The sequence below is a fragment of the Dreissena polymorpha genome, chromosome 1 (genome assembly GCF_020536995.1).
Source record: "Dreissena polymorpha isolate Duluth1 chromosome 1, UMN_Dpol_1.0, whole genome shotgun sequence".
Lineage (NCBI taxonomy): Eukaryota > Metazoa > Mollusca > Bivalvia > Myida > Dreissenidae > Dreissena > Dreissena polymorpha.
The window spans coordinates 119,006,830-119,034,505 of NC_068355.1; the positions used below are offsets into that span (position 1 = coordinate 119,006,830).

The 27,676-nt window shown below is 35.2% G+C and overlaps 1 protein-coding gene across 3 annotated transcripts; it reads right to left on the reverse strand.

Moving 5' to 3' along the window:
• Positions 1–4,360: 4,360 nt before the first annotated feature.
• On the reverse strand, positions 4,361–24,010 carry LOC127846897 (tetraspanin-9-like). 3 transcript variants are annotated; one of them, XM_052378318.1, is made up of 9 exons: positions 23,731–24,010; positions 22,482–22,567; positions 19,873–19,957; positions 19,303–19,494; positions 18,756–18,830; positions 15,206–15,289; positions 8,948–9,082; positions 7,648–7,731; positions 4,361–4,845 (listed from the first exon to the last, which is right to left on the reverse strand). In XM_052378318.1, exons 3-9 carry the CDS (start codon positions 19,933–19,935, stop codon positions 4,777–4,779), a joined length of 702 nt encoding a protein of 233 aa, XP_052234278.1. In that variant the 5' UTR covers positions 19,936–19,957; positions 22,482–22,567; positions 23,731–24,010; the 3' UTR covers positions 4,361–4,776. The 3 variants fall into 3 exon arrangements, with proteins under 3 accessions (XP_052234278.1, XP_052234279.1, XP_052234277.1); XM_052378319.1 differs by lacking the exons at positions 22,482–22,567; positions 23,731–24,010 and adding an exon at positions 21,040–21,100; XM_052378317.1 differs by lacking the exons at positions 22,482–22,567; positions 23,731–24,010 and adding an exon at positions 20,804–20,936.
• Between the last annotated feature and the right edge of the window lie 3,666 nt (positions 24,011–27,676).

Genomic DNA, 27,676 nt, shown 5'->3' on the forward strand with positions numbered 1-27,676 from the left:
GATACAAATAACCTTTCTGATCCTAATTCAGTTGTATGGCTTTCTTCAATGATTTTTATTTCGGACATAACGACGACATCAATATATAAACGTTCGTTAGAACGAAACATTTGATATCAATCGTAGTCGATCATTATTCCGCTATCAAACACTTACCGACTTAAATGCAATTGCCAAATAACAAAAACATTACAAAGTCAAGTACAAAATCATCATCCCGTTTAAATTAAAAGCAAACTATATTTCAGCTATACAAAAAAAATAATAATACGTTGATAGAAAACGGTAAAAAAACGAATATAAAGAAAAAATGCAAGTCATAAACAAACGTTAAGCAATCAAGCCATTCATTAAAGTACACATAATATTAGCAATATACTGTAGTAATACATGTGCGTTAAATAAATCAAACCAGTAAACTCTGTAAAATAGGATGAACATAAGTGCTCGATCAAAAATTGTGTAGTAAATACATAAAACCAGCCACCAAGTTAATTGAGTACAGTAAAACAAAACACAACGACTCAAGAAAGAAAGTGTATTAATTACATCAAAGCAGTAAATTTGGTAAAGTAATATTAACACAGCAATCAAAAACTGTGTTCTAAGAACATCGAACTAGTAAATTCAGTAAAATAACATTGACACTACTAACAAAGCAGAATTAGTTGGTTAAATGAATCAAAACAATAAATTCAATTATGCAATATACACAGAACGTCTACGGCAAATCAGTTTGTTTAATATTTTATTGAAGTACATTCAGTAAACTAAATTTCACAAAACGTCTATGTAATGAGTATGTTATGAAAACTATGGAAAAGTACATGGCCTGATGCCAGAATTTAACTACGACGAAATATCGTTAACAAAGGCAGCCCATCGTGAAGTGTGTTATTATGAATTTTAAAAATATACATGGAGAGACTAACAGTATACTCGTTGATTTACTCATAGAAAAACACGTAATGATTGTTAATATGCAATTATCATTTAACAACGCGAACAGATGGCCCGAGCGATAACAAATCCCCAAAATGTATTTAACAAGAAATAGAGTTCTTGTTAGATGAAAATCAAAGTTTTCTTCATCGATGACCTTTGATTAATTCGAAGACTTTTGGTTAGCTAAATCTATATTGAAATATCTACAACTTTGATTTATGTTGTATTTGTAGGTACATGATACATTATTCTACTAACAATAACTGCGTATTCGTATTTTACAAATTTTGCGTTGTGGGAAGTATATGTTTATACGAAAACTTTCCGGTAATGTATTTTGAGGAGTTTGAACAAATGTCATACTACAACGTCCAAAAGGTTGTATTTACAAACAATTCGTTGGTTGGATTATATACCGTCGACTAAGAGAAAGCGCAGATAATATCTTAGCAAACCTAGAAAGAATACTTATGTCAGTTATAACATCAATTATTGGTTCTTAATTAAACATTTCAAACTATGCGTAGTTAAGAAATAAATACTATTTCAATTTACATATTATTTGGGCATTAACATTTGCATGAATATTCCGTGTAAATCAACAATAATTGTTAAGGCTTAATTCGCGAATACATAGCCTCATGAGCCTGTCGTCTCTTGTTTGATAATAGTAATAGTAGTAATCGGAGGGGTAATCCTAATTATCCGTATGATTATTATTACCACCATCTTGGAACCCGCTCTCATGTCCGCTGCAAAGTCAGGTGCCATGTCGGCTGTTGCCATAATGCTCGTACTGGCCATTGGTATTGAAGTTCTTCGTGATTTACCATCAAAGTAATTAAATCAAAGTAAGCCAAATGCTATTAACTCTCGGATATTTTTTCACACAGCCGGTCTATATTCATAAGTTATGAATCCTCTATCGCCAGTTCTCATATTGTTATGGGACAGAGAAATCAAACATGAATATATATGATAAAGAAACTAAGCAGGAACGCAAGATATCTGATCAGAAGAATATTTTATGAGTTTAAAGGGCCTTTTTACAGATTTTGGCATGTATTGAAGTTTGTCATTAAGTGCTTTATATTGATAAATGTAAACATTGGATCTAAAATGCTCCAGTAAAAACCAAATAAAATTAAAGAAAGAAAAAAGTAATCATCAACTGGGCTCGAATCACTGATCCTCGATGTAGAAGTCTATCGCTTAGACCACTCGGCCATCCGTGCTTCATACAATGAATCATGTGTTTTATACTTTATATAAGCAATCATCGTAGTATCCCCAAATATAACAAAAACAACAGAACTCTCCAAATTATTCAATCGTTTCGCGTTGCAATCCTTTATAATTTTCAAGATTTTAAATCGTCAAAAGATGCATATAATGGATAGTTTAGAGCATGGTAAAGGTTCAGTATTACAGTTTCTTCACAAATATCATTACTAAAAAGGAAAATGTGCAAATATGAAATATTTTATTTTATTTTGTCAATTTACCAAAACGTGAAAAGGTCCCTTTGATGGTTTATTCGTCTTACACATTACTATATTCAAATATTAATAATTTATGTTCTAAACACTTTAAAATTAATTGCTATTTGAAGTCGCATTTTATGTTTCAAACCGAGTTGCCATAAAGTTGCTATATAGTTAATAAAACTAATAAAAGTAAAAGCTGTTGAGTTCCGATCCATAGAAAACAGAAACCATTTGTATTTAAATATAGTATGGTTAAGAACGTCTATGCTACTCATCTGCCAGTTCTTGCTGTTTTTCACGAACTGTAAACAAACAATGTTTTACAGTCGCATTATGTTATGATCAAAGTTCAACTATGACTAAATTGTTTACGGATCTGTAACAATCAGGGACTTCGTTTAGCCTTTGCTGCTGTCCGGTCATCAGCAGTTTGTAATACAACTTTGTTCACGGATTCAGATACATGTATACCAGTTTAGTTTTTAATTGTGTACAATTTCAACTTGGCAAATAAAAGAACAGGTATTGCAGAGCTTAAGCTATAGTAAAGCTATAAAACAAAATGAACAGGGATAAAAAAAATCTAACGAAATTAACTAAAAGCCTGGCATTATAACGCGAGTCGTTAATACGTGAACAGGTCTTACTGGCATAAATGATTATTTTTTAGTATGTACAGTATGTTAAAGATATTATTAAAGACATTGGACAGTTCTTGCTACTGCAAGTACTAAAAATCATGATAAATAAACCAGTAAACTTTTGACATTATAAAGGCAAACAAATGTAAAATTAGAACAACATAAAATACATGCATATCCCATTTTGTCAACCTATATGAAACCAATAATAACAAATTCATTCAATAAGTTATTATACAATATGTTAAATGGAACTCTGAAATTCCAACATGCTAAACACAATTGAATGAATACTTTGCATATTATTCCATACAATGAAAAAGGTCCATGGACACTGTGCCTATACCACGTGACTTTTTCGGATCTGTGTTTTAAGGGTCACAGTTGAAGGCCAAAAAAGAACATATTCAGTTTTATGAACCCTCTGTGCTTTTGTTAGCTGAAAACGATTCCATAAATGAACGACTAAATCCTTGAATTCTAAGTACATTATCATAAAGAAGGTGTTTACACATATATGCATCGTTGATAAAAACAGTCTTATACTAACTACAACTACCACTTCTACTTATGCTGCTGCTTCTACTGCTACTACTGCCACTTCTACCTACTACTACTGCTTCTTCTACTATTGTCTCTGCTACTACTGCTGCTGCTACTGCTACCACTACTGGTTTAGCAAATTAAAATGGTCGGTAATAAATTGATATACCCTATTCAATGGAGTAATGGAATCTTTCTACTAAGTACCGTTAATTGATGTTGTAACTTTTCGAGTGAAAAGAACCACTTCAAATTGATATTGTGTTTGATGCAAGTTCTTTTCAATATATTGTCTTTACAAAAAATATGATCATCAAATATCTGTACAATTAAATTCTTTCAAATGTAGGTAGGTACTAATTGATTTGTATCAAAATGCAATACATATATGAGGAAGTTGATTAGTGTAAATATATCCGTAATTTTCTAATTAAGAGTTAAGTATAGGATTTTGCTTATCCCAGTAACTGTTAACCATTTAAAACCCTTTATGTTGACTACAGGATACCTTTAAACCATCTTAACCCCCCCCCCCCCCCCCAATACTTAGCTTTAAGCATCCTTTACTTGTTAACGGTTATAACCTTCATATAAATTGCAACGAGAGCTGAACCGGTTGTAATCCCCAATAGTTTGCATTGTATTGACCGCCCAATATCGCTTTACCAGTTTAATACCCAATGCCCTTAACTTTATGCAGCAAATGCTGTATAAGAAATATTATAACACAAATCAACAATATCACAAACTGTAACATTTTATTCTACAAACTAATTCTGTAAATATATACAATGTATACAGACCTAAAAATGTAACGAGCACATCAATTCCATATTGCGCTATAATTATAGAGTCCATATATGTTTTGCATCAATAAGTCAAGTACCACCAGTACATCACATCTTACATAACAACATGACACTTGGTACATGAGGAATTAAAGTATGGGCATTGCACAATTGCAAAACTTGCAGAAAATCATTCGATCATACAAAATAAAATATAATATTAGGAAATACATGGATATTAAAAAAACATCATTTTGACCTTATATTTTCATGTGATAAATTTGTATCAGGTTTAAAATGACATTCATTAAACAAAGCACAGGTTCTTACGTGAGCCATAATTTATTTTGCATGTTCACGTGATTTGACATTTCAAGCAAAGTTTTTCTTTTCCCTCCTCATCATCACCAGAAGGAAGCACGATACTGCCACCAGAATGACCTGAAATACAAGACAAATACTAGTAATACATTTCATATTTTGTAAGATTACAAAATGTTGACCTGTTCAGTTACTTTGACACAATTTCAATGAGCACCTGCAATTTAAACGCAGTTTTTTAAGCATATATGTCAAATCTAGGAATGCATAATCACATGTGAGCAATAAACCATTTCAATGTTGACCTATGTATGCACAACCCATTTGAACAGTTTTCAACTGGTATGTCTTTCCAGTCATGGTTATTCTGAGCACATGATGCACAAACATCCTCATAACTCATATAAAGTGCTAGCAGGCCTCTCTAACTTCACGAAACTACATTACAGGAATATGCTACCACATGTCCTTAAAATATGCAGTATACAAAGGACAAAATAGTCATAAAACAAGGTTTAAAAAAAAAAAATATATAATAAAAAGGGGGGTAACAACCAAGTATTAATCTAAGTATGCTAATAATTTCCCTTAGCTAAGGACACATTTAACAGAATTAGCAAAAGTAACCCTGACCTTGACCAACATGACCTTTGACCCCCATAAAAGTGAATGTTATCGTGAGGTATAAACATACTAAATATTGAAGGAATTGATCCCAAAACAAGCAAATTTGTTGAATATCCCCCGCAAATATGCTTCTGGACACAAAAGTGTTATATTGGACACTCAAAAAAGCATTTTTTCAAGATACAAAGGGCCATAACTCCGTTATTAACAGATGGTGTACAATGCCATTTGGCATGCATCATCCTCTTATTGATATACATACCCATATCAAGTTTCAATGAAATCCGCTAAAGCACTTCCAAGATATGGCTCCAGACACACACAAAAAGCATTTTTTCAAGATACAAAGGGCCATAACTCCGTTATTAACAGATGGTGTACAATGTCATTAAGCGTGCATCATTCTCTTATCTATATATATATATATACTCATACCAAGTTTCAATGAAATCCGACAAAGCACTTCCAAGATATGGCTCCGGACGGACGGACGGACAGACGGAAAGACGGACGGAAAGACGGAAGGACAGACGGAAAACGCCAAAACAATATCCCTCCGCCTATGGCGGGGGATACTAAGGGCTCTATGATAAAAGTATACAAATGTTTTTTTAGCCAGAGTGACCTTGACCGGGAAAAAAAATCCCGTTCAATATGCCCCAGGGTATTTGATGATAAACACTTTGTGAAATAAGTAATAAAGGAGGAGTTGTGCTAGGAAGAAGATGTCAAATTCAATCTATTTTTAGTCGTGGCGCCCTTAATTTCGGGAATCATAAAATCCCGACAACATGCGCCAGGGCACTTGGTGACAATCATTTTGTGAAAGTTTCATTGAAATCAGTGGAGAAATGAAGGAGGAGTTGCGCTCGGAAGATTTGTTCCGCACGCCCACCCGCTGACATTCAACAATCTAATAACCAGTTTTTTCCTTTATAAAACCTGGTTAAAAAGTGTTTGCACATTTCCCTATCTGTGCAATGAACAGAACAGGAAAAGCAACACTTAGTTTTATCTGTACAATTTCTGGTATATGAAATGCATGCAAATTTTCCTACTTGTACAATGTAATACAATGTAACTTATATGAAGGCTGAAATATGTCCGTATCTGTTCAATGTACAATACATGTGTATATGAGATGCAGGCACATTTCTCGAACTATACCATGTTGTGATATCAAGTACATGTACTGGCACATTTCCCTAACAATATTTGACATATATTTGAGTGGTGGCTAACTTCCATAACTGATCAATATACAGTGTATGAAGTGCTCCAACATTTCCTTCCTGTACAATTCACTATTTATAAAGTAATTACACCTTTCCCAAACTGTACATTGGATCATTGCATATGAGGTGTTGGCTCATTTACTGGTACCTAATAGAACAATGTAAGATGTTTTACGTGCTGGCACATTTCCCTAACTGTACAATATATGATATATGAAGTGCTGGCATATTTTTTTAACTGTACACTATTATGGTATATGAAGTGCTGGCATGTTTCCAAAACTGTACACTTTATTGTATTTTAATAACTGGCATATTTCTTTAATCATACAATATATTTTATATAAAGTCCTGGCATATTTCCCAAACTGAGCAATGTATGGTATATGAAGTGCTGGCATATTTCCTAAACTGTACAATATATTGTATATGAAGTGCTAGCATATTTCCTAAACTGTACAATATACCGTATATGAAGTGCTGGCACACTTCTCTAACTGGACAATATATTGTATATGAAGTGTTGGCATATTTCTCTAACTGTACAATATATTGTATATGAAGCGCAGGCACATTTCTCTAACTGTACAATATATTGTATTTGAAGTGTTGGCATGTTTCTCTAACTGGACAATATATTGTATATGAAGTGTTGGCATATTTCTCTAACTGTACAATATACTGTTTATGTAGTGCTGGCACACTTCTCTAACTGGACAATATATTGTATATGAAGTGTTGGCATATTTCTCTAACTGTACAATGTATTGTATTTGAAATGCTGGCAGATTTCTCTAACTGAAAAATATATTGTATATGAGGTGCTGGCACGTTTGTCCACCTCTAACATGTACAGTATTTGGTTTGGTTGCACATCACTAGCTACACAATATACAGTATATGGATTGTTGGCACATGTCCCTTCCTGTACAATACACTGTATATTGTATTTGAGGTGCTAGCATATTTCCCTAAAGGTAAAATGTACGTTAAATGCTTGCACATTGCCCTCACTGTACAGTGTATGGTGTATGAAGGACTGGTCCATACCGGAACCCACCTGTAAAACTCCGAGTGTGATGCCAGCAGCTCCAAGTGCATAAAAGTTGTCCTGGATCCATTCTTTTCCTTTCTCATAACAACCCTGGAACAATTGGATCTTGTTCTCAAACTTTGGGTACAACTTTAAAAAGGGTAGATTAGATTATCATGTAAATATTACCAGTATAGACCATGGATAGATACATTTTGTTGCCTTTCAACAAAAGAGTTACTGGAATATTGGCACCACACATACGGATGCATTACAATGCACAGTCTTTAGACTATAATTCAATGCTTTTAAAATTGGCATTTGTTGTAATTTACATGTATGTTTAAAATGTTTATTTCCAATGTGCAAATGAATTTAATAAAAGATTTATCTATTTTTTAAACAGCGTGCATTTTTTAGCACAATTGCATAAAAAGCCTAACACTCAATTTTGTTTCCTGGGACTAGAACCAGTACTTGGTGTCTATGGAGGAGATCTAAAGAACACTCCCACTGTGGGGATCGAACCTTTGACCTCCCAGTTGCTAGGGGGATAACATAATTATCCATTAAACCACGACGACCTTAGATCTATCTATCATAATGTTGAAATGCTTGTTACGAGCAGACTTATTCACAAAAGTCATGTTCAGATATACATCAACTGGTTACCAAAACGTACTGATTTCAACTAGTTGTATGGTATTTTGAGAAGAAATTATGTTGGCACAGTTTTAAATTTTGAAAATATCTTTAAAATGCTGTTTTGGCCATCCCTACAAACAAATGACTGAACAAAAATACTGGTACTAAGCTACGAGAAGGACAATATCCTTGTAAAAAAGTGTCAGCAAGTCCGTTGCTTGTTAACATCCCAATAGAAAATGAAATCAAGGGACATAATTGTCACAAAACCAGGTTTTCAACTCAAAGTGTGACCTTGACATTGGAGATATCAACGTAATTCTTTCCCGCGACAAACCGTCCAATGATGGAGAACAAATGTGCCAAATGCTCTTAAAATCCCACCATGAACGACATAGTTATGGCCTGGACAAGCTCATTTATGACCATTTTTGAACTTTGAACTCAAAGTGTGACCTTGACCTTGGATATATCGAGTAGTTCTTTTGCGCGACACACCGTCCAATGATGGTGAAAAAAATGTGCCAAATGATTTTAAAATCTCACAATTAAAGACATAGTTATGGCCCGGACAAGCTTTTCTGCCTGCCCTCCGACATTCGCAAATCTAATAACCAGTTTTTTCCTTCGGAAAACCTGGTTAAAATATCACACGAGCATAGAATTAGAATAGAAATGTCACCTCGTCATATGCAACGGTTGTTCCTTGCGAGCCACAGTTTGGCCCATCACAGCAGGAGTCTGGGAGGTTACTGGGGTAGTCCGGGTCGACCAGTCCATACCAGTCCTTGTAGTTAGTGACACCGCAGCAGCGCTCCTACATCATAGCACAGAGGTGAGAGGTGGCAAATAACAGAGTTCATTTATAGTGGCATGCAGTAAGCTAACAAATGTTTCGGTGTTTGTTTGTTTGTTTGCAGTAAAAAACATTTTACTTAATTTTATTTGGAAACAAGAAAATTGGTTTAAATTATATCCCCCAACAAATAATTTCGTTTATGGATGATTGCAATTCCCTTGTTTCAGGATAAAATCTGAACAAATATCCATAACTCTTATCTAAAAAAGTGCAGGGTAATGGTTCTAGTGCATGGTACTTCTCCTCATTGATATCTATGTACCCATAAAGTTACATGTTGAAATCTTGTATTGTATCTGAGATCTTGAAAAGTTACATTATACGAAAAAACAAAGGGCAATAACTTTTTTTAAGTAAGTGTAGGGTTATGGTTCTTGTGCACGGTACTTCTCTTCCTTGATATCTATACACCCATGAAGTTTTATGTTTAAATTGAATATATCATATCTGAGACATAGCGGAGAAATCACATAACACGAAAACAAGTTTATCAAAGCAAGGGCAATAACTCTAATCAAAGAAGGTTCAGGGTTACAGTTCTTGTGCATGACACTTCTCTTCCTTGATATCAATTAAACAATAATGAAGTTTCATGTTGAAATCTCATATTGTACCTGAGATATCACCTTAAAGAGTCACATCATTAAAAAAATAATCAAGGGCAATTACTCTTATTAAAGAAGGTTCAGGGTTGTGGTTCTTCAGCATTGCACTTCTCTTCACTGACATCTATACACCCATTAAGTTTCTAGTTTATATCTTGCATAGTTTTTGAGATATAGCCCTAAAAAGTTTGTGACAGACAGACAGAACTACTTTGACAGTGGGATAATAATATTCACAGTAGTACTGCACACGCCAAATTGAAGTTTCACAGTGAAGTTCTATGAACCCATTTGCTTAATGCAAACCAGTTTTTAAGCCCTATATTGTTAATGAGTATTATTCATGCCATATTTGGTACGTCAAACATCATTTATTCATTTCCTAGTTAATCTTGCAAAGAACACCCCAGAGCAATTATTATATATATGAGCCTCATTGTGGGAAAACGGGGCTGAATGTATGTGTTTGCCGAGGCTAAACAGGGAGGACAATATCTGTAGAGCTGCAACGATTCGATCCGATTCATCAAAAATCGATTCGAAATGCTTCGATTCGATTACGATACCAAACCTACCAAATTCGATTCAATTCTTTAACATATATACATATATATATATACATAGATACGTAAAGCACGCTGTATTCTTACTATTGATACGGGAAGGTGAAGGTTTTATGTTTACCTGTAATTACGACCCGCGCGATTGGTTGCTTATTACTTTAGTCATCCAATCAATAAGCGCGTTACAGTCTACTTTCGGAAAAAGCGTCAAAATGGCTGAACAAATTGTTTCCGACAAATTGAAATTATCAGATGCGCCTAAGAAGCTAAAATCAAAAGTGTGGCAGTATTTTGGGTTTCGGGATGGTAGCCCTACCAATAAAGCAAAGTGTAAACTGTTCTTCATGGATGTGGCGTACTGTAACAAGTTAGTTGTTACAAAACTTTATATAGCCATAACTCTGAACATCTAATAATTTCTAATATTTATCTCATATTGTATTTTCACTTAGTAGTTGTCAAATTAATGATGCTATGATATTTATTCTTATTGTATGTTACTTAGCATTTGCTTAGGTAAAAATCATCAATGAATATATTCAATATATTTATATAACTGTTATGTCACTAACCAATATTGTAACACTGTGATTCATTACTGTGGCAAATGTATTTATGAATATGTTGTTAATGAAATTTGGCATATATGAGCTATATAAGCAAACGTCGAAAAAGGCCACCCTTTTATTTATTTAATATGTCATTGTTTTAACCTGATGGCTAAATGGAGTTGTATTTGTTAAATGCATTTAATGCAGTTTTCTCATGTTATCAAAATCAACTTACTTGTCAATTGTATTTCTCATCCGCCATCTTGTTTGGAAGCTGTCAATGTCTATTTTGGAAACCGGCGTTTGATATCACATTTTTGTCTTTTGAAACCATATGTGGTGCCATTTTATTCATAAAATATTGTTCTTTCTAAATATCAAGTAAACGCCACATCATAAATTGTAAATAATTGTAGTTTTGCATCAGAAGCCAAATTTTCTCGGAATCATTCATTTTAGAACGCCAATGTCATTTTGTAACGATTGTTTTCATTGGTCTGGATTTCATAACGTGCTGCCTGATTGGCTGATACTGTCTATAAAAGAAGGAGTTTCAGAAGGCAGATTCATTCAAATTTCCAACTCTGAATCGACAACATCTAGTAAAAATAAGAACCTCAAACTTAACATAAGAAACAAAGAGTAACCATAACACAACTAAAAGAAAGAGTGAACCTTATATATATTTGTACGTTATAGATGTTTTGTCTGGTGATCGAACAAGAAGAAATATAGCAACATTATCGTGAACCGTCTTACGTTTATTATTATAATCCCTACACGGAACAAACACAACTCGCCGTCCTGAAAAGTTTTACAAGTGGTGTCAGAAGTGGGATATCCGTCCGAAAAATTACGTTGTAAATCAACGGGACAACTTACCTTCGCCTGCAGACGTCATCGAGAGCTATTTCTGTCAAGAGTGTCTAAAAATAGCTTTATGTGGGAAACCATTCAGTATGAAAATAAACTTTGAAATACAGTAATTTCGGCCAAAGCCTAATCGAGAAGCGGTATTAAAGGGATAATCGACGCAATTTAATAAAAAGTGCAAATATTGTTATCAAACGTTACCGTATTTGCGTGTGACAGAAATTAAGAATACGTAATAAAATAAGAATATAATATTTTTTAGAGATATGGCTTACCTAACAGTGTTATTCAGAATTAAAAGTTTGCCATTGATACTATAAACCATACTTACGGCGTTGGTGTGTGATTCTGCTGATTAAAAAAAAATTAATCAAGTTAAACGGTGAAATAAATTGATGGAATTTCAGAAATTATTTATGAAAAAAAGGTGAACTCAACACAATATAATTCTGTATTAATGATTATCAATTTATGTGTAGAATTTTAATAAGCAAAGTGTAATATAACAATATTATGGCTAATTCGGATGATGAAGAGGTCTTCATAGTGAATCGTGGACAAGGGGACGACATTCGAGAGCAACCGAAATCGTCATCCGACGATGAGAGGTCAATCCTGTCCGGTGGGGACGTCCCTCATCTGTTTCGTCGCCGACCTGCTCGTCCAGGTTCAACAGTGTACATGAAGCCGGAGGTGTACAACGGTGATGGAGATTGGGAAGTCTATCTCAATCATTTCGAGTTGTGCGCCGAGCTGGGTAACTGGGGTCCCCGAGAGAAAGTTTTGACCCTAGCGGCAAGTCTACGTGGTCAAGCACAATTATATTACGTCACGCTAAGTAGGGCCGAACGTGATTCCTACTTGGTGCTCATTCAGATGCTGGGCCAAAGGTTTGGTCGAGCTCGACAACACCCGTTGTGGATGTCTCGTTTGGAGGGCCGTAAGCGTTCTCCAGAGGAATCATTTGCTAACCTGGCTGATGACCTAAAATGCATGACTCAGCGTGCATACCCAGACTTCGGTAATCAGGCGCAGGAAATGCTTGCACTAAACCAGTTTTACAAATCGATCAGCCCAGAACTTAAGTTAAAGTGTATCAGCGAGGGTTGCCAGTCTGTTACGCAGGCGGTTGCTTTAGTGGAGATGTACGAGGGCGTCGTGGACGGCGGTGCTAAACGTAAAGCATCGGTTTATGTGGTGGACAATTAACTGAAGTCATTATTGTTAAATGTAACATTGCTATTGATGACATTAGTTCAACTGTTTAGTTTTAGCATTATCATAATTTGTTCAAATCATTAAGGGAAATTACAGTTGAAATGTGAACATTATTGTGTGTACACATTGTCTTAAAGAACGTATATTTAACAATTATTCTAATCTTACATGTTGTATAGGAAAATTAACGTTAAAATTTATAAGAAAATGGAGAATCCTTTGTGGAATTTAGAGGAAGGAATATACACAGAAGTAATGGGAAAATGGAATATAATAGGTACCAATGGCAAATTAGAATGGAATTTTTTTATTTTATTAGGTTGCGCAACCGACTCTTTTCTTTAGTCTATTGGATTAGCTACCCATAATGACTATAAGACTTTTTAGTTCCTTACTTGTAGAGAAGACGGCCATTGTGGTACTGTGAGCAAATATTACTTGAGGAAGTGTATTATTCCACAATATGAAGGATCTCCTGAAAATTCAAAATTAAAGTTTTTCTTTAAGGTACAGGGGGGTGAATGTAACAAGTTAGTTGTTACAAAACTTTATATAGCCATAACTCTGAACATCTAATAATTTCTAATATTTATCTCATATTGTATTTTCACTTAGTAGTTGTCAAATTAATGATGCTATGATATTTATTCTTATTGTATGTTACTTAGCATTTGCTTAGGTAAAAATCATCAATGAATATATTCAATATATTTATATAACTGTTATGTCACTAACCAATATTGTAACACTGTGATTCATTACTGTGGCAAATGTATTTATGAATATGTTGTTAATGAAATTTGGCATATATGAGCTATATAAGCAAACGTCGAAAAAGGCCACCCTTTTATTTATTTAATATGTCATTGTTTTAACCTGATGGCTAAATGGAGTTGTATTTGTTAAATGCATTTAATGCAGTTTTCTCATGTTATCAAAATCAACTTACTTGTCAATTGTATTTCTCATCCGCCATCTTGTTTGGAAGCTGTCAATGTCTATTTTGGAAACCGGCGTTTGATATCACATTTTTGTCTTTTGAAACCATATGTGGTGCCATTTTATTCATAAAATATTGTTCTTTCTAAATATCAAGTAAACGCCACATCATAAATTGTAAATAATTGTAGTTTTGCATCAGAAGCCAAATTTTCTCGGAATCATTCATTTTAGAACGCCAATGTCATTTTGTAACGATTGTTTTCATTGGTCTGGATTTCATAACGTGCTGCCTGATTGGCTGATACTGTCTATAAAAGAAGGAGTTTCAGAAGGCAGATTCATTCAAATTTCCAACTCTGAATCGACAACATCTAGTAAAAATAAGAACCTCAAACTTAACATAAGAAACAAAGAGTAACCATAACACAACTAAAAGAAAGAGTGAACCTTATATATATTTGTACGTTATAGATGTTTTGTCTGGTGATCGAACAAGAAGAAATATAGCAACATTATCGTGAACCGTCTTACGTTTATTATTATAATCCCTACACGGAACAAACACAACTCGCCGTCCTGAAAAGTTTTACAGTACGCAAAGTCCAGCTCAACCACTAATCTAATGCAACATGTCAAACGCAAACATAACGTTGATTTAGCAAGACTTAGAGGTCGCACAAGTGCAACTACTGAAGTCGCGAGCCAGAAAAGTAGTTCTATATCTGTTGGAATTTTGTTAAGTTTATTAAAGAATGTGATTTGTCCTACAGGTAACAGGTGATGCTGTCATGTCACAATGGTAGACATGCTTACTGCGGTATGGGTAAAAGTATTATGTGATAGTACTTCCATTCAACTGATTCCAGATACGTTCTTATGATTATTTATTCATTTTTTATATTATTGTGTAATCAACACAACCTTCTTGTCAGAAGTTTTTATATTAAAATTCCTAATTTGCTTTTCTTTTTATGTGTTCTATTGAAATCACATTTGAACAGAAATGTTAATTTTGAGGCATAAGAGTGAATATATGATAAAACCAGGTTTGAAGATGAATCGAATCGAAAAAATCGGTATCGGAGTGTTTGAAATCGAAATCGGATCGAATCGAGCTGTTGGTGAATCGTTGCAGCTCTAAATATCTGCAGAGACTTGACTTTAGCTCAAAAGAGGCTTCTTTGAAAATACAAATATCATAAAACGGAAAGAGTTGTCCTTGATAAGCCTGTGCAGACTGCACAGGCTAATCTGGGAAGAGACTTACGCACAAGGATTGAGCCGATTTTCCCTGAGTGTGGCCCATATAGAGCCTTCAATTCAGTGTACCTTTTGTTGTATTTCATCCCAGCTCTTCCTCTTTTCTTTGTCCTTCAGTCCTTCCAGTAGTCTGTTTCTCAGCTCACTCTCAATCTGAGCATAAATGTTAGCTGTTTAACCTTTCCCACTCAGAAGCAAAGTGAAAATGGCAATGTGCAAACAGCATTAAAACCAGAACAGCCTGCAAATTAATAACTCACAGTCTGTTCATGCTGTTTCCTGCTCATCAATATCTAAGGTTTGCAGATGAAGCCTTCTAAATTTGAATCTAGTTAGAAAGGTCTTAAATTAAATATAACTTTAGAAGGCACTACAAATGCATGAAAATATGTACACCTTGACATGCTGCAGAACATATTTCAAACATGATTTCATTAAAGAATTCTAATTTTGGTGTTTAAATTATAACTATTAAGATAATTATCAACCATTAAAAGGTATTACACAATTGTATAATGTCCTATGTTGGTATGTGATGTAAAAGTAATTACAAAACAAATACAAAATAGAAAATAGTGCAGGAAGAACAATATAATTGTGATGTGATAAGACAGAATGTAAATGATTCACATTGGACAATGATTTGAGGGAAAGTGACACACCACTTCTAGGACAGGACAGGAGGGAATAAAACATTGCAAGATATGAGACAGGAGTCAACATAAAATAACTTTGAGAGAAAGGACAACATGAAAAAGAAAAACACAAGAAATGCGTGATAATATGGGCAAGAAACCAACCATGGATAGGATTAGACATAAAGAATATGAAATGTAAACTTTTACTAGTATGGCAGAACAGAACGAGAAAACTAATGCAAGACAACAGATAGGATGGAAAGAGTGGGGTGGAATGACTTATGTGGCATGCCCTCAGGTAGTATGGGTTAGGGTAGGTTGAGGTGCCCTTGAGTAGGATGGGGTAGGGTAAAGTGGATGTTCTTAAGTGGGGAAGGGTGGGTCAGGGAAAGTTGGGAGTCATTGAGTGGGTTGGGATAGGGTAGGGTGCGCACCTAAGTGGGATTGGATGGGGTACTCTTGAGTGGGGTGGGGTAGGGTAAAGTGGATGTCCTAAATGGGATGGGGCAGGGAAGGTTGGGCAGTCATTGAGTGGGTTGGGATAGGGTAGGGTGGGCATCTAGGTGGGATTAGACGGGTAATGGTGGGGCGCTCTTGAGTTGGGTAGGATGGGGCAGGGAAGGGTACCCTTAAGTGGGTTGGGATGAGGTTAGGTGCATGCCCTAGAGTGGGGTGGGGCAAGGTATGGTGCCCTTGAGTGGCGTAGGATGAGGTTAGGTCGGTTGAGTGCCCTAGAGTGGGTTGGGATGGGGTTCCCTTGAGTGGGATGGGGCAAGGTAGGTTGCCCTTGAGTGGGTGAGATGTGGTAAGGTGGGTGGGTGCCATAGAGTGGGGAGGAATTGGGTTCTCTTGAGTGGGATGGGGCAAGGTAGGTTGCCCTTGAGTGGGTGGGATGTGGTTAGGTGGGTGGGTGCCCTAGAGTGGGGTGGGATGGGGTGCCTTTGAGTGGGTATGGAATGGGGTGCCCTTGCATGGGTTGGGATGTGGTGCCCTTAAGTGGGGTAGGAAGGGGAAAGATAGAGTGGGTACCCTTGAATGGGGCCGGATGGAGTGGATGCCCTTGAGTGGGGTGGGAAAGGCTTGCCCTTGAGTGGGGTGGGATGTGGTGCCCTCGGGTGGGGTGGGATGTGGTGCCCTTGAGTTGGTTGGGATGTGGTGCCCTTGAGGAAGGGGTAGGGTAGAATGGGTACCCTAAAATGGGGTGGGATGGAGTGGGTGCCCTTGAGTCAGAAGGGGAAAGGCTTGCCCTTGAGTGGGTTGGGATGGGGTGCCCTCGGGTGGGTAGGGATTTGGTGCCCTTGAGTACTAGGAAGGGGAAGGGTAGAGTGGATGCCCTTGAGTGGGGTGGGATGGGGTGCCCTTGAGTGAATGGGGTGCCCTTAAGTGGGTTGGGATGGGGCAGGGTCGGGTGACCTTGAGTGGGGTGGGTGTTATTGGGTAGAGTGGGTGTGCTGTTTTAGGATGAGATGGTTTAAGGTGGGGTGCCCTTGATTGTATTGGGGTGGGATTGTGTAAGATGATGGAGTGGATGCCTGTATAATAAAGGGTAGAAAGGATTGGGATGCTCTGGTATGGGATGGGTTAAGATGGGTGTCCTTAAGGAGTTTTACCTAAGTCGGGTTATGTTGGATGGTTTGGACCAGACAAAAGATATATTATAGGACTGAATAAGACAAGGCATATAATAAGTCAGGGATGAACATGAATTGATGCAGGAAAATATTTACAAACAAGAGGGGTCTCCATAGGATGACATTTGCCCCCCAAAAACGCTTTGATAGAAGTTATGAGCATTTTTCGAAACCTTAACGCAGATTTCGAAACCTAAACGCGGACCCTAAGTGTAAGGTCAAGGTCAAAGGGGCCAAATTTGTGTGCGTATGGAAAGGCCTTGTCCATATACACATGCATACCAAACATGAAGGTTACATCTGAAGTGACATAGAAGTTATGAGCATTTTTGAAACATAAACGCAAAGTGTGACGGACAGACAGACAGACGGAGAGATGGACAGTGCCATCACTATATGCCCTCCTTCAGGGGCATAAAAAGACAGGGCAATATATACACTATAACGATAGAGTAGGGCTACAATACGAGAAACAAGAAAGCAGCATGAAAGATTAAGAAAATAGAAAGGACAGGAAAGAACCAGATAAAAGAAAGTTTATTGAATAATTATGGTTAATAAGGTATGCCAAAACGATCAAACGCTGAATAAAGTATCAAGTTCTAATTTAAATTAAAAACAAGGGACAAAATTGTCACAAAACCAGGTTTTCATTGTGAAAAAAAAATCTGATAAAGGGAGAAAACTCAAACTGAACTTTTGAAATGACCAAAAAAAATTAACCCCCTTTGTAAGTTTTTTTTTTTTTTTTAAATCTATTTTTAGTCGTGGCGACCTTGACATTGGAGATATTGACGTGATTCTTTCGTGGGACACACCGTCCCATGATGGTGAACAAATGTGCCAAATGATTTTAAAATCTCACAATGAATGACATAGTTATGGCCAGGACAAGCTCATTTATGGCCATTTTTGACCTTTGAACTCAAAGTGTGACCTTGACCTTGGAGATATCGACGTAATTATTTCGCGCGACACACCGTCCAATGATGGTGAACAAATGTGCCAAATGATTTTAAAATCTGACGATGAACGACATAGTTATGGCTCGGACAAGCTCATTTATGGCCATTTTTGACCTTTGAACTCAAAGTGTGACCTTGACCTTGGAGATATCGACGTAATTATTTCGCGCGACACACCGTCCAATGATGGTGAACAAATGTGCCAAATGATTTTAAAATCTGACAATGAACGACATAGTTATGGCCCGGACAAGCTTATTCCACCAGCCCGCCAGCCAGCCAGCCCGCCAGCCAGCCAGCCCGCCCGCCCGCATTCGCCAATCTAATAACCAGTTTTTTCCTTCGGAAAACCTGGTTAAAAACCTGGTTAAAAATAAAATAGTACCTCTCCATAGAAAACGTATGCAATTATTCCAGCAGCAATGGAAAGTGCAAGTATTATCAGGACACACAGCATATACTGAAATGTGAGAAAACAATTGCAAATATGGCAAATAAGGCAAGTAAAAATATTATACATTTTTTTTAATTTGTATACTTGGTACTAGCTTAAGTGTAGGTAGGTCTAGTAAGGCTGGCTTAAAGAATCTGAACATTAATTTACATTTATAAACAAGTGCTGTCACCATAGGATGACATATGCCCCCGAAAAACGCTTTTCCGAAACCTAAACGCAGATTTCAAAACCTAAACGGTGACCCTAAGTTCAAGGTAAAGGTCATAGGGGTCAAAATTTGTGTGCATAGGGAAAGGCCTTGTCCGTATACACATGCATGCCAAATATGAATTTGCTATCTGAAGCGACATAGAAGTTATGAGCATTTTCGAAACCTTAACGCAAAGTGTGACGGACAGACAGACGGACAGTCTGATCACTATATGCCCTCTTTCCGGGGCATCAAAAGCAGGGCAAATACAACATTGATACTCACAATAAGTATAATGCATTGGCTCTGCATCCAGACCCCAAAGAAACCAATCGCGCAGACAACAATGACAACAATGCCGGACGCTATCAAGAGAGCAGATGCGGTGAAGAAGTCGTCTGATGGCAGCAGGCTGACATAGCTGGAACTTGTGATCTGGAGGTATGCTCCTACCACAAGCATGGCGATGCCCATAATCTACAATAGTAGAAACATAGAATCAATAAATAGGATGGTTGAATAGTCACATTATTGATGTACGTGTAAGCATAGTGAAACGCTAACAAAAAAATTACAAAGTCTAATTTAATGGGGATCATCATTTTTTTGTTGTGAATATTGTGCATTTGATTTAAAAATTAAAGACTTTCACATTTTCCATGAAAATGATGTGTTCATACTAGCAAGAAAGTTATTGTGTACTTAAAAGCGCTAGTATACATTTCCAATTTTAAGTGTTAACTTATTTCCAATGGATCAAATATATATCACAACAAATTTGATATTAAGCTGAAATCACTAAATACAATCATAATTAAAATGGAACACCTCGGTCTTTCTCACGGTCTTTCTTACCAAAAACAGTATGTTGCTGATTACAAATACAATCTGGGTCACTCGGAGACCCGATAATGCCATTCTGTGAGATGTGTCTGCAACCCTGGAAAACACGGAACAATAAAAGTTTCAATACTATTTTACCATTATTCAAATCAATCCCAGTATCTTTCATGAATTAAAAACCAATACAAATGATAAGAAAAATAATAATTATCATTTAATATTATTATTATATTATAATTGTTGTTATTAATATCATAAGTAGTTGACATAGTAATAAAAGTTTAGTAGAATCAGCTGCTGGAGTGGTTGTAGCATTAATTTCAAATGATATGATGATTATAAAATAATTATTATAACCAGGGACCTCTTAGTTCATATGAAGTTACTCCCAGAGCCTTTGATAATTTTTGCACAGCAACCATTTGGGTTATAAAGGTGAGAGTTGAATTATTTCAACTAGGGACCTATAGGTCCCTGTTATAACATGTATAACTTTTAATATTATGATATCATTATTCTTAATTGATAGTAGCAGCAGTGGCAACATGGCGGTAACAGCAGCAGTTGACACAGAAGTACAGTGGTTGTTGTATGATGATGATTATATGTTAATGGCAATAATTATGACAAGTATTAAAGGCTGCACAAGCAGTATCAACACTATAAGTAGGCTTTGAAGAATATAATCAGGATATTATGATTATTATATTAAACATGGTGAAGTTGCAATAAATGAGTATTATTCGTTATGATTATGAATTATGCAATAAATGAGTATTATTCGTTATGATTATGAATTATTATTTATTATTTATGTTGTGTGTTTTTATTGAGAAAACGCATAAACAGTGTAAACTGGTCGTGTGTATACACATTGTCAACAGCATACAATCTAACAAATTAAATCGTATCGTTAACATAACGAAAACAGCAATATTCTTACCTTTTCACTAAAGTTTTGCGCCCTACCTACATGTACATGATCTATTGCGCTAAAAATAGAACACAACTGAAAGTTGCCAAACCGGTTTTGATGAACGTCTCCATTCTATACAGTCAGTGTATCTATTCCGTCACACCTTACGCTTTTTCGCTGCAAATTTCTCACGTGCGATAGACACATTTCTCTGTTTTCGTATGATGAGAGAAACTTTTTTTTATCGATAATTTAAGACTTACTTGAATTAAATCGAGCACGTGTAAGTAGGTAAAACCACGCGTGTAAACCTGCACCCGACGTGTCCGTTTGCGATAGCAGAGAAACTATTCCGAATCGCATATCTATTTTTAGATGTGTGCTCTCGGGGGTCATCTCAAAATGATTTTTGACTGTCACTTTGAGCAGATTTTTGTACAAAAAGGTATCGAGACATTGTTACAAAATATGTGGTGTAAATAAAAAACACGATTAAGTAATAATTTTACAATTTTATTTCTAGCAAATCAACTGCCTGTTGAAATAACACTTTCAATGCTGGATATTTTTTGCGTGTCTTACCAACAATGTGTTTCAAAGATAACACACACATTCGTGTAGTTGAATCTTTGTTACAAACTGTCTCAAATCATTTTGGCTATTTTGGAAGGCTGAGCTAATTGGATGCAAGTGCTTAAATCCAGTCCATAGACACATTAATTCCAAATCTTGAAATGCAGCATTGAAAGGTTTAAAATCAATAACAAAATAAAAATATATAAAAATATATAATTAACAAACAAGACATAAAGGACTAGCATATTCATTGAGTATATTATCACATATTTTGTGGGGGAAAAAATGAAGTTCAGTGTCAACTTGTTACCAAACAATACATTTGGAATGTCCTAAATTCAATGAGGTTGCAGAAAAAAATGGAACTTTGATAGAGAAGGAAGAAATTGATTTGGTAGGGTAGAAATCATTATGATAAAAGGAGAAATTGCTAAAATGAGTAAATATTACTTTTATCCTAGTGATGTCCTATGTCATCTGCAACAAACATCTAAAATATCTTTATTGTTTGGTTATGTGTTAACTCATTCATACCTGTTACAATTTACATTAAACAAACATACAGGCAATTGTGGAGTACTGTATTGCATATTAGTATAACATATCATTTGACTCTGTTGAATGGCCACAAAGATTTTCAACTTTTGTTTACAGACACTGGACCAACCCACCGATGTGAATCCAATTCAGCCCCATACTTTGTACATGGGGTAAAATAAAAAAAACTTAATCCTTTTGTGTTCACCTTGTTGCACAATGTGATCAACTGATCATGTGAGAAAATACCACATGTACCATACTGTATTCATTTTTATTACAGTTCATACTGTATGTAACCTTATATGTTTACATTTATTAAAGGCAAATATTTCCTATGATATTATAGTTTATTTATACAGTACTGCGTGAGTATAACATACATTTTAATTTATAGCTAAGTTAAGTATGAAACTGTGCTCTGTATTCAATGAATTTGAAAATGGCTTTAGGAAGTTCACAACTAAGATACACACAGCAATCAAAATGGTATTTAAGTCAAAATTGTTATGTGTACCATTATAAGATGCACATTATACTTTGAAATATTTTTTACCGCATAACTATTTAATTGATTAAGATAATTAATTACCCGCTTTACAGATTTTGCTGCCTCTACAGCTGGACTACAATGTACTGATGATCTGTTTGTCTTCTGCTTTCCCATGGCAATTGTATCTGCAAATGTAAATGATATAACAAGTGTTAACCCTTTACAATGCAATAACAGGGTTTTACAAGATTTTGATGATGACACTAGATATAATTGTGATAAAAGGAGAAATTGCTCAAATTTGAGCAATTTCCCTTTTTATCAAAATGATATATAACCTTCTAAATCAACTTTGTCTTATTACATTACAACTTAGTGTGTTATCTGCAACCTCTTTCAGTTTGGGATGGTCTAAACCTAAAAATTAAGGTAATGCGGGCTACACAGAATGTTTCATGAATATTAAGAAATCCGCCAATTTATTTGAATTAATATTATAACTTTATCTTTATAATCATATCTGTCAGCATATACTCTTTAAATTTGTTCTGAGACAGCATACATTTAGCATTTCCCTAATGCAAAGAATATTATTCAATGCATTGGATAATTTGTGTAAATATTGTGACAAAATTATAAACTGCTCATTAATGAGCCTGCAGCAGGGATATAGTGAACACATTGTGACACACTGTGAATAATGAGACCAATTATTTGAAAGAATTCATCATAGCTTTTGTTTATAATAGTGTTCATACATGTATATGTGTGTGTGTGTGTAATCACAGGAGCTTGAAATTCTTTCACTACATAAAGTCTATGCATAAATTATTAAAAAAAATACCCCACCCACCCCTCTTCTCTATATATAAAAAGACAAGCTGTCTTTTTATATATAGAGAAGAGGGGTGGGTGGGGTATTTTTTTTAAATAATTTATGCATAGACTTTATGTAGTGAAAGAATTTCAAGCTCCTGTGGTGTAATTCTGACAGTTAAGACAGTTTGTCTGACCACTGAAAGTTTATTTATTTTCATTACACATTTACAAATGGGAGAAAATATTGCAAACATTTTATTTCAAGGCATACTTTGCATGTCAACCAAGTTTAATGACGAACTATAGCATTAAACAACAGACCAAATCCGCAAAACATGCACCAAAAATGTTTGTCGAAGTTACGGTAATGTTTATACGGCCACCGAGTTATGCATCCAGCAGGTGGTACGGAATAGATACACTGACTGGCCTTTACATAATGGTGTTTATCTTTCTTAAATGAAGGTGGAAATGCATATTGATGACTGTAACGAGTAAAATATATATAATTCAAGAAAATAACACGAACCTTTTGGTAACCTCGGTCATTGAACAGATTAATGTTGTCCACCGACTTTTCAGACGTCCGAAAAAACGCGCCGGAAATTCAACCGATCTGAAGCCTCGTTTTGGAAATCCAAGCGCTGGCAGACCAAGAGTTCATACATTTTGTAAACATCCATTCAGTAGACAAAGAAATAATTACTTTACATGAAACAACAGACAAAATTAAGTTTCTAAACATACTCTCTCCGTACCAGCCATTCAATCTAGAAATATGTCGGAATCGGACAGGAGCCGGAATAGATAAACTGACTGTACATAGATGGTGACCTCAATACGTTATTGTCAGTAAGACCGGTGTGTACACAATGCCTACGTCTCTGTAAACCTAACTCAGCATTAATAAAATATCGGTTATAAAATCCATCTTTTGAGTATTAATTATAAAATACTTGTATTAAAATGGTGTTATTATATAAGTTGAATAATAAATACATTTGCACATAATGAATTACAATATTAAAATCAAAGCGCTGAAGGCGCTAAGAGTGTTCGCTATTGCATAATCTTAGACGCAGTTCAGTTTTCAAAATTATGTTATAGCTTTTTATATCGCAAGAAATGAACACAACCCATTCTTATAAATAGTGTGTCTGAAAGCACAGGTCGAGATGTGTGTGCACTGTTTATCCTCATATTTATTTTATAGAGATAACTTAGACAAAATAACAACAATATGACTCTCTTTTCACAATTGGTTGCTGCACTGGCAACCATCTTTAGAATTTTGTTTCCTTGCTAAAAATAACAAGCCTATAATCATGTACATGTTGTGTTATGTGAATCTAATACTATATCTATTTTCTTTCAATTATTCAGCAAAAATTTTGCCAACATGACAGACTTTAATGCAGCATTAAGCCCCGTTTTCCCTGAAAGCAGCCAATAGGTACGGATTTCTATAGACTGGCAAATGTCGTCGCACAAGCTGTTAAAAACACTAGACTGGCCAATATCGTTGAACAAGCTCTTATACCTTTAAAATGCTGTCTGCTACAGTGTACCAGTGGTTTAGTATAAACAGGCAGTGGTTATCGTTACTAGCTGCAGTTGTCGTCCCTAGCGTAGTTAAAGCATACTGATTTTCAAAACTGCCTCTCTACTTTAGCGTGAGCTAACGCTCACACTAATAATATGTTCTTTTTGTTCTGTATAGCATGTGTATCCGTTGTATCTGTTTGAAAACATCTGAATGTTTTAAGTGAAAATATTCAGAACAAGAGATGTGTTTGTCAGAAACACAATGCCCCCTGTTGCGCCACTTTGAAATAAAATTCCAATACTGTATATCATTTGGGAGGTTTAGAAATTATCTCCCTTTTAAAGCTTATAACTTTCCTTGGATTGTATGTTATGACTTTTGACCTGGAAGGATGACCTTGACTTTTCACCACTCAAAATGTGCAGCTTCATGAGATACACATGCATGCAAAATATAAAGTTTTTATCTTCAATATTGAAAAGTTATGGCCAATGTTAAAGTTTTCGGACGGACGCACAGACTGACAGACTGACAGACAGACTGACAGAAGGACTGACGGACAGTTCAACTGCTGTATGCCACCCTACCGGGGGCATAAAAACATACATGTTTAATACGTCGATCTATAGTTTAATGTGTATTATTGGACAAAACAACAAAAACTGCATTAAAATATGTAATGTTTTGCAAAATTTCTGGCGAGACTAAGCTTCATATGTAACGTTAGTAATCAGTACCATGTACACAGTTTCTCATAATATCGACGCTTCTCGTTGTTTTCTTAGGTTTTTTACTGTGCGCATGTTCTTTTGTATAAATAGTTTATTAATGGAAAAAAACGAAAATCTTGTTCATGTTTCTCTTTTTTTTCTAAAACAACATTTGAAAATCCTACTTATAAACTAAAAACAAACTAGATCTAATGCAGTTATGTGTAATCACAATATCGGCCTGGACATTACGATGTGCAGGACCTTCTTTCCAATGAAAACCGGAAATCATGAGAAAGAACGTCGTATTAGTCATTTATAATATAAAGAAGTGAAACTCCAGCTGCTGGAGCAGTATTGAATTTTCATTAAAAACAATTAGTTGGTCCTTTATTTAAGGCAAGTGACTGATTGCCCAAACAGTACAAAACAGCACAATACAGCACAATACAAACCAACATAAACACAAAATATGAATAAAGCTGGGGTCACCGCCTTGGAACGGTCAATGAAAAGCATTGGGGGTTTAAACCTGGTTATAGAGCGCTCAACCTCACACTTGGCCCAGCAATATTCATAATACATTTAAGTGTAAATAAAATTTAACGTCATAGCATTTTAACTCAAATTAAACAGTAATAAAAGGGAATTAAAACGCATTCAATTTAATTACTATTTAATTACTCAATTGCATTGAAGATACAAGAGTAACAGAATTACAACTTTTTGACGAACGATCAAATAAAACTATTAACAATTGTCAACTACATTCCTTCTTTATAGAAAAGATTTGAGAATGTAGAATCATAGAGTTAATATCTCAGATAATCATCGCGCAAATACAGGAAGAAGCAGCAATAATGGGTGTAAAAATTCCATAACAGCAAATAAATTAAAACTTCTTAAAATAATAAAACATTTACTGCCCAGCACTTCTTGCGGGGTTTTCGTCAAAGGCACGATACAATGTGGAGGGCCGAAACTATGATACTGTATGTGCCGTTTAGCCCCTTTGATATAATCAATGGTGGATTACGGCCCAATCGTATTAATAATTTAATATGTTCATGGTAGAATTAACTTTATTTGATATATCCATGTTGCAATATTAATGTTGAATATATAATTAAATATCACATATTTTTAAACATATAATCGACATACATCCTGATGTTGAAAAATTAAGGTTGAAGATTCTAAAAAATAAATTACTATTTTCAATTTTTTGTTCCTTGACCATATAGTGTATAGAATATTTATGTATACAATATCTAATTCGTGACTGTACTGCTTGACAATCAATACACAATATATTGCCTATAAATTGTACATATTGTATATGTGCATTTGAATAGCCATTAGTTCATCAATTGTGCAGCGATTTCCACGAACTTTTCTCATTGAACGCAGAAATGAATTTCAACATTATTGCTGCTACATGGTATCACTTTGTTTGATGACCATATACATGTATACATTGTATGTTTTATATCGAATAAAAAAAAGAAATGAATTTCATTTCTGGAGATGTAAATTTTTTATATCTTCTAATATTTTAACAAATACTGGGTCAAATTTTTAGAAATAACACGACACTACTCGCGTGAACTACTCGTCAACCTTCTGACCCGATCTAAGACTGAAAACTTCATGGAGTATTTTTTCAGAGAAGTTGATTTTTCGTTATAATTTGATTATTTTTCATTCAAAATGATGTTTTCACACGCTAACCTTCTGTGAAAAAATATGTCCATTCGTTAAAATATGGCTTCTATTCTGCAACTTTTCGTGTAGTGCGCAATGATTACATATAACCCTGTAGCAGATTGCATAACATATTTGAATTTTTTAAACACACGACCACAAGGAAGGGGTTCGAAACACCAAACGCTAAATATGTACAGCATGTCGACATATTTTGACAAATCTTCCTTTAAAAATGTGTCTTCGAAGATAACTCATACAACGTGTCATCGTCAGCGATGCGAGTACAATTAAGCAAATATCCCATTCCGGAAAAGCCTTTGTCCGGATGAGAAAATAAAATAATGCAAGACGGGTGAGTTTCTTTTAAGGGTTGTTAAATCAAGGGGGAGCTTTTGTCCGTTCTGGTAAGATCGTTGGATAGCTTTTGTCTGCCACCATAAAATTTGATGGGTGAAGCAGAATTGGAATGAACTGTAATCCTTAAATTTTATACCAAATTAACCAATCTCAGT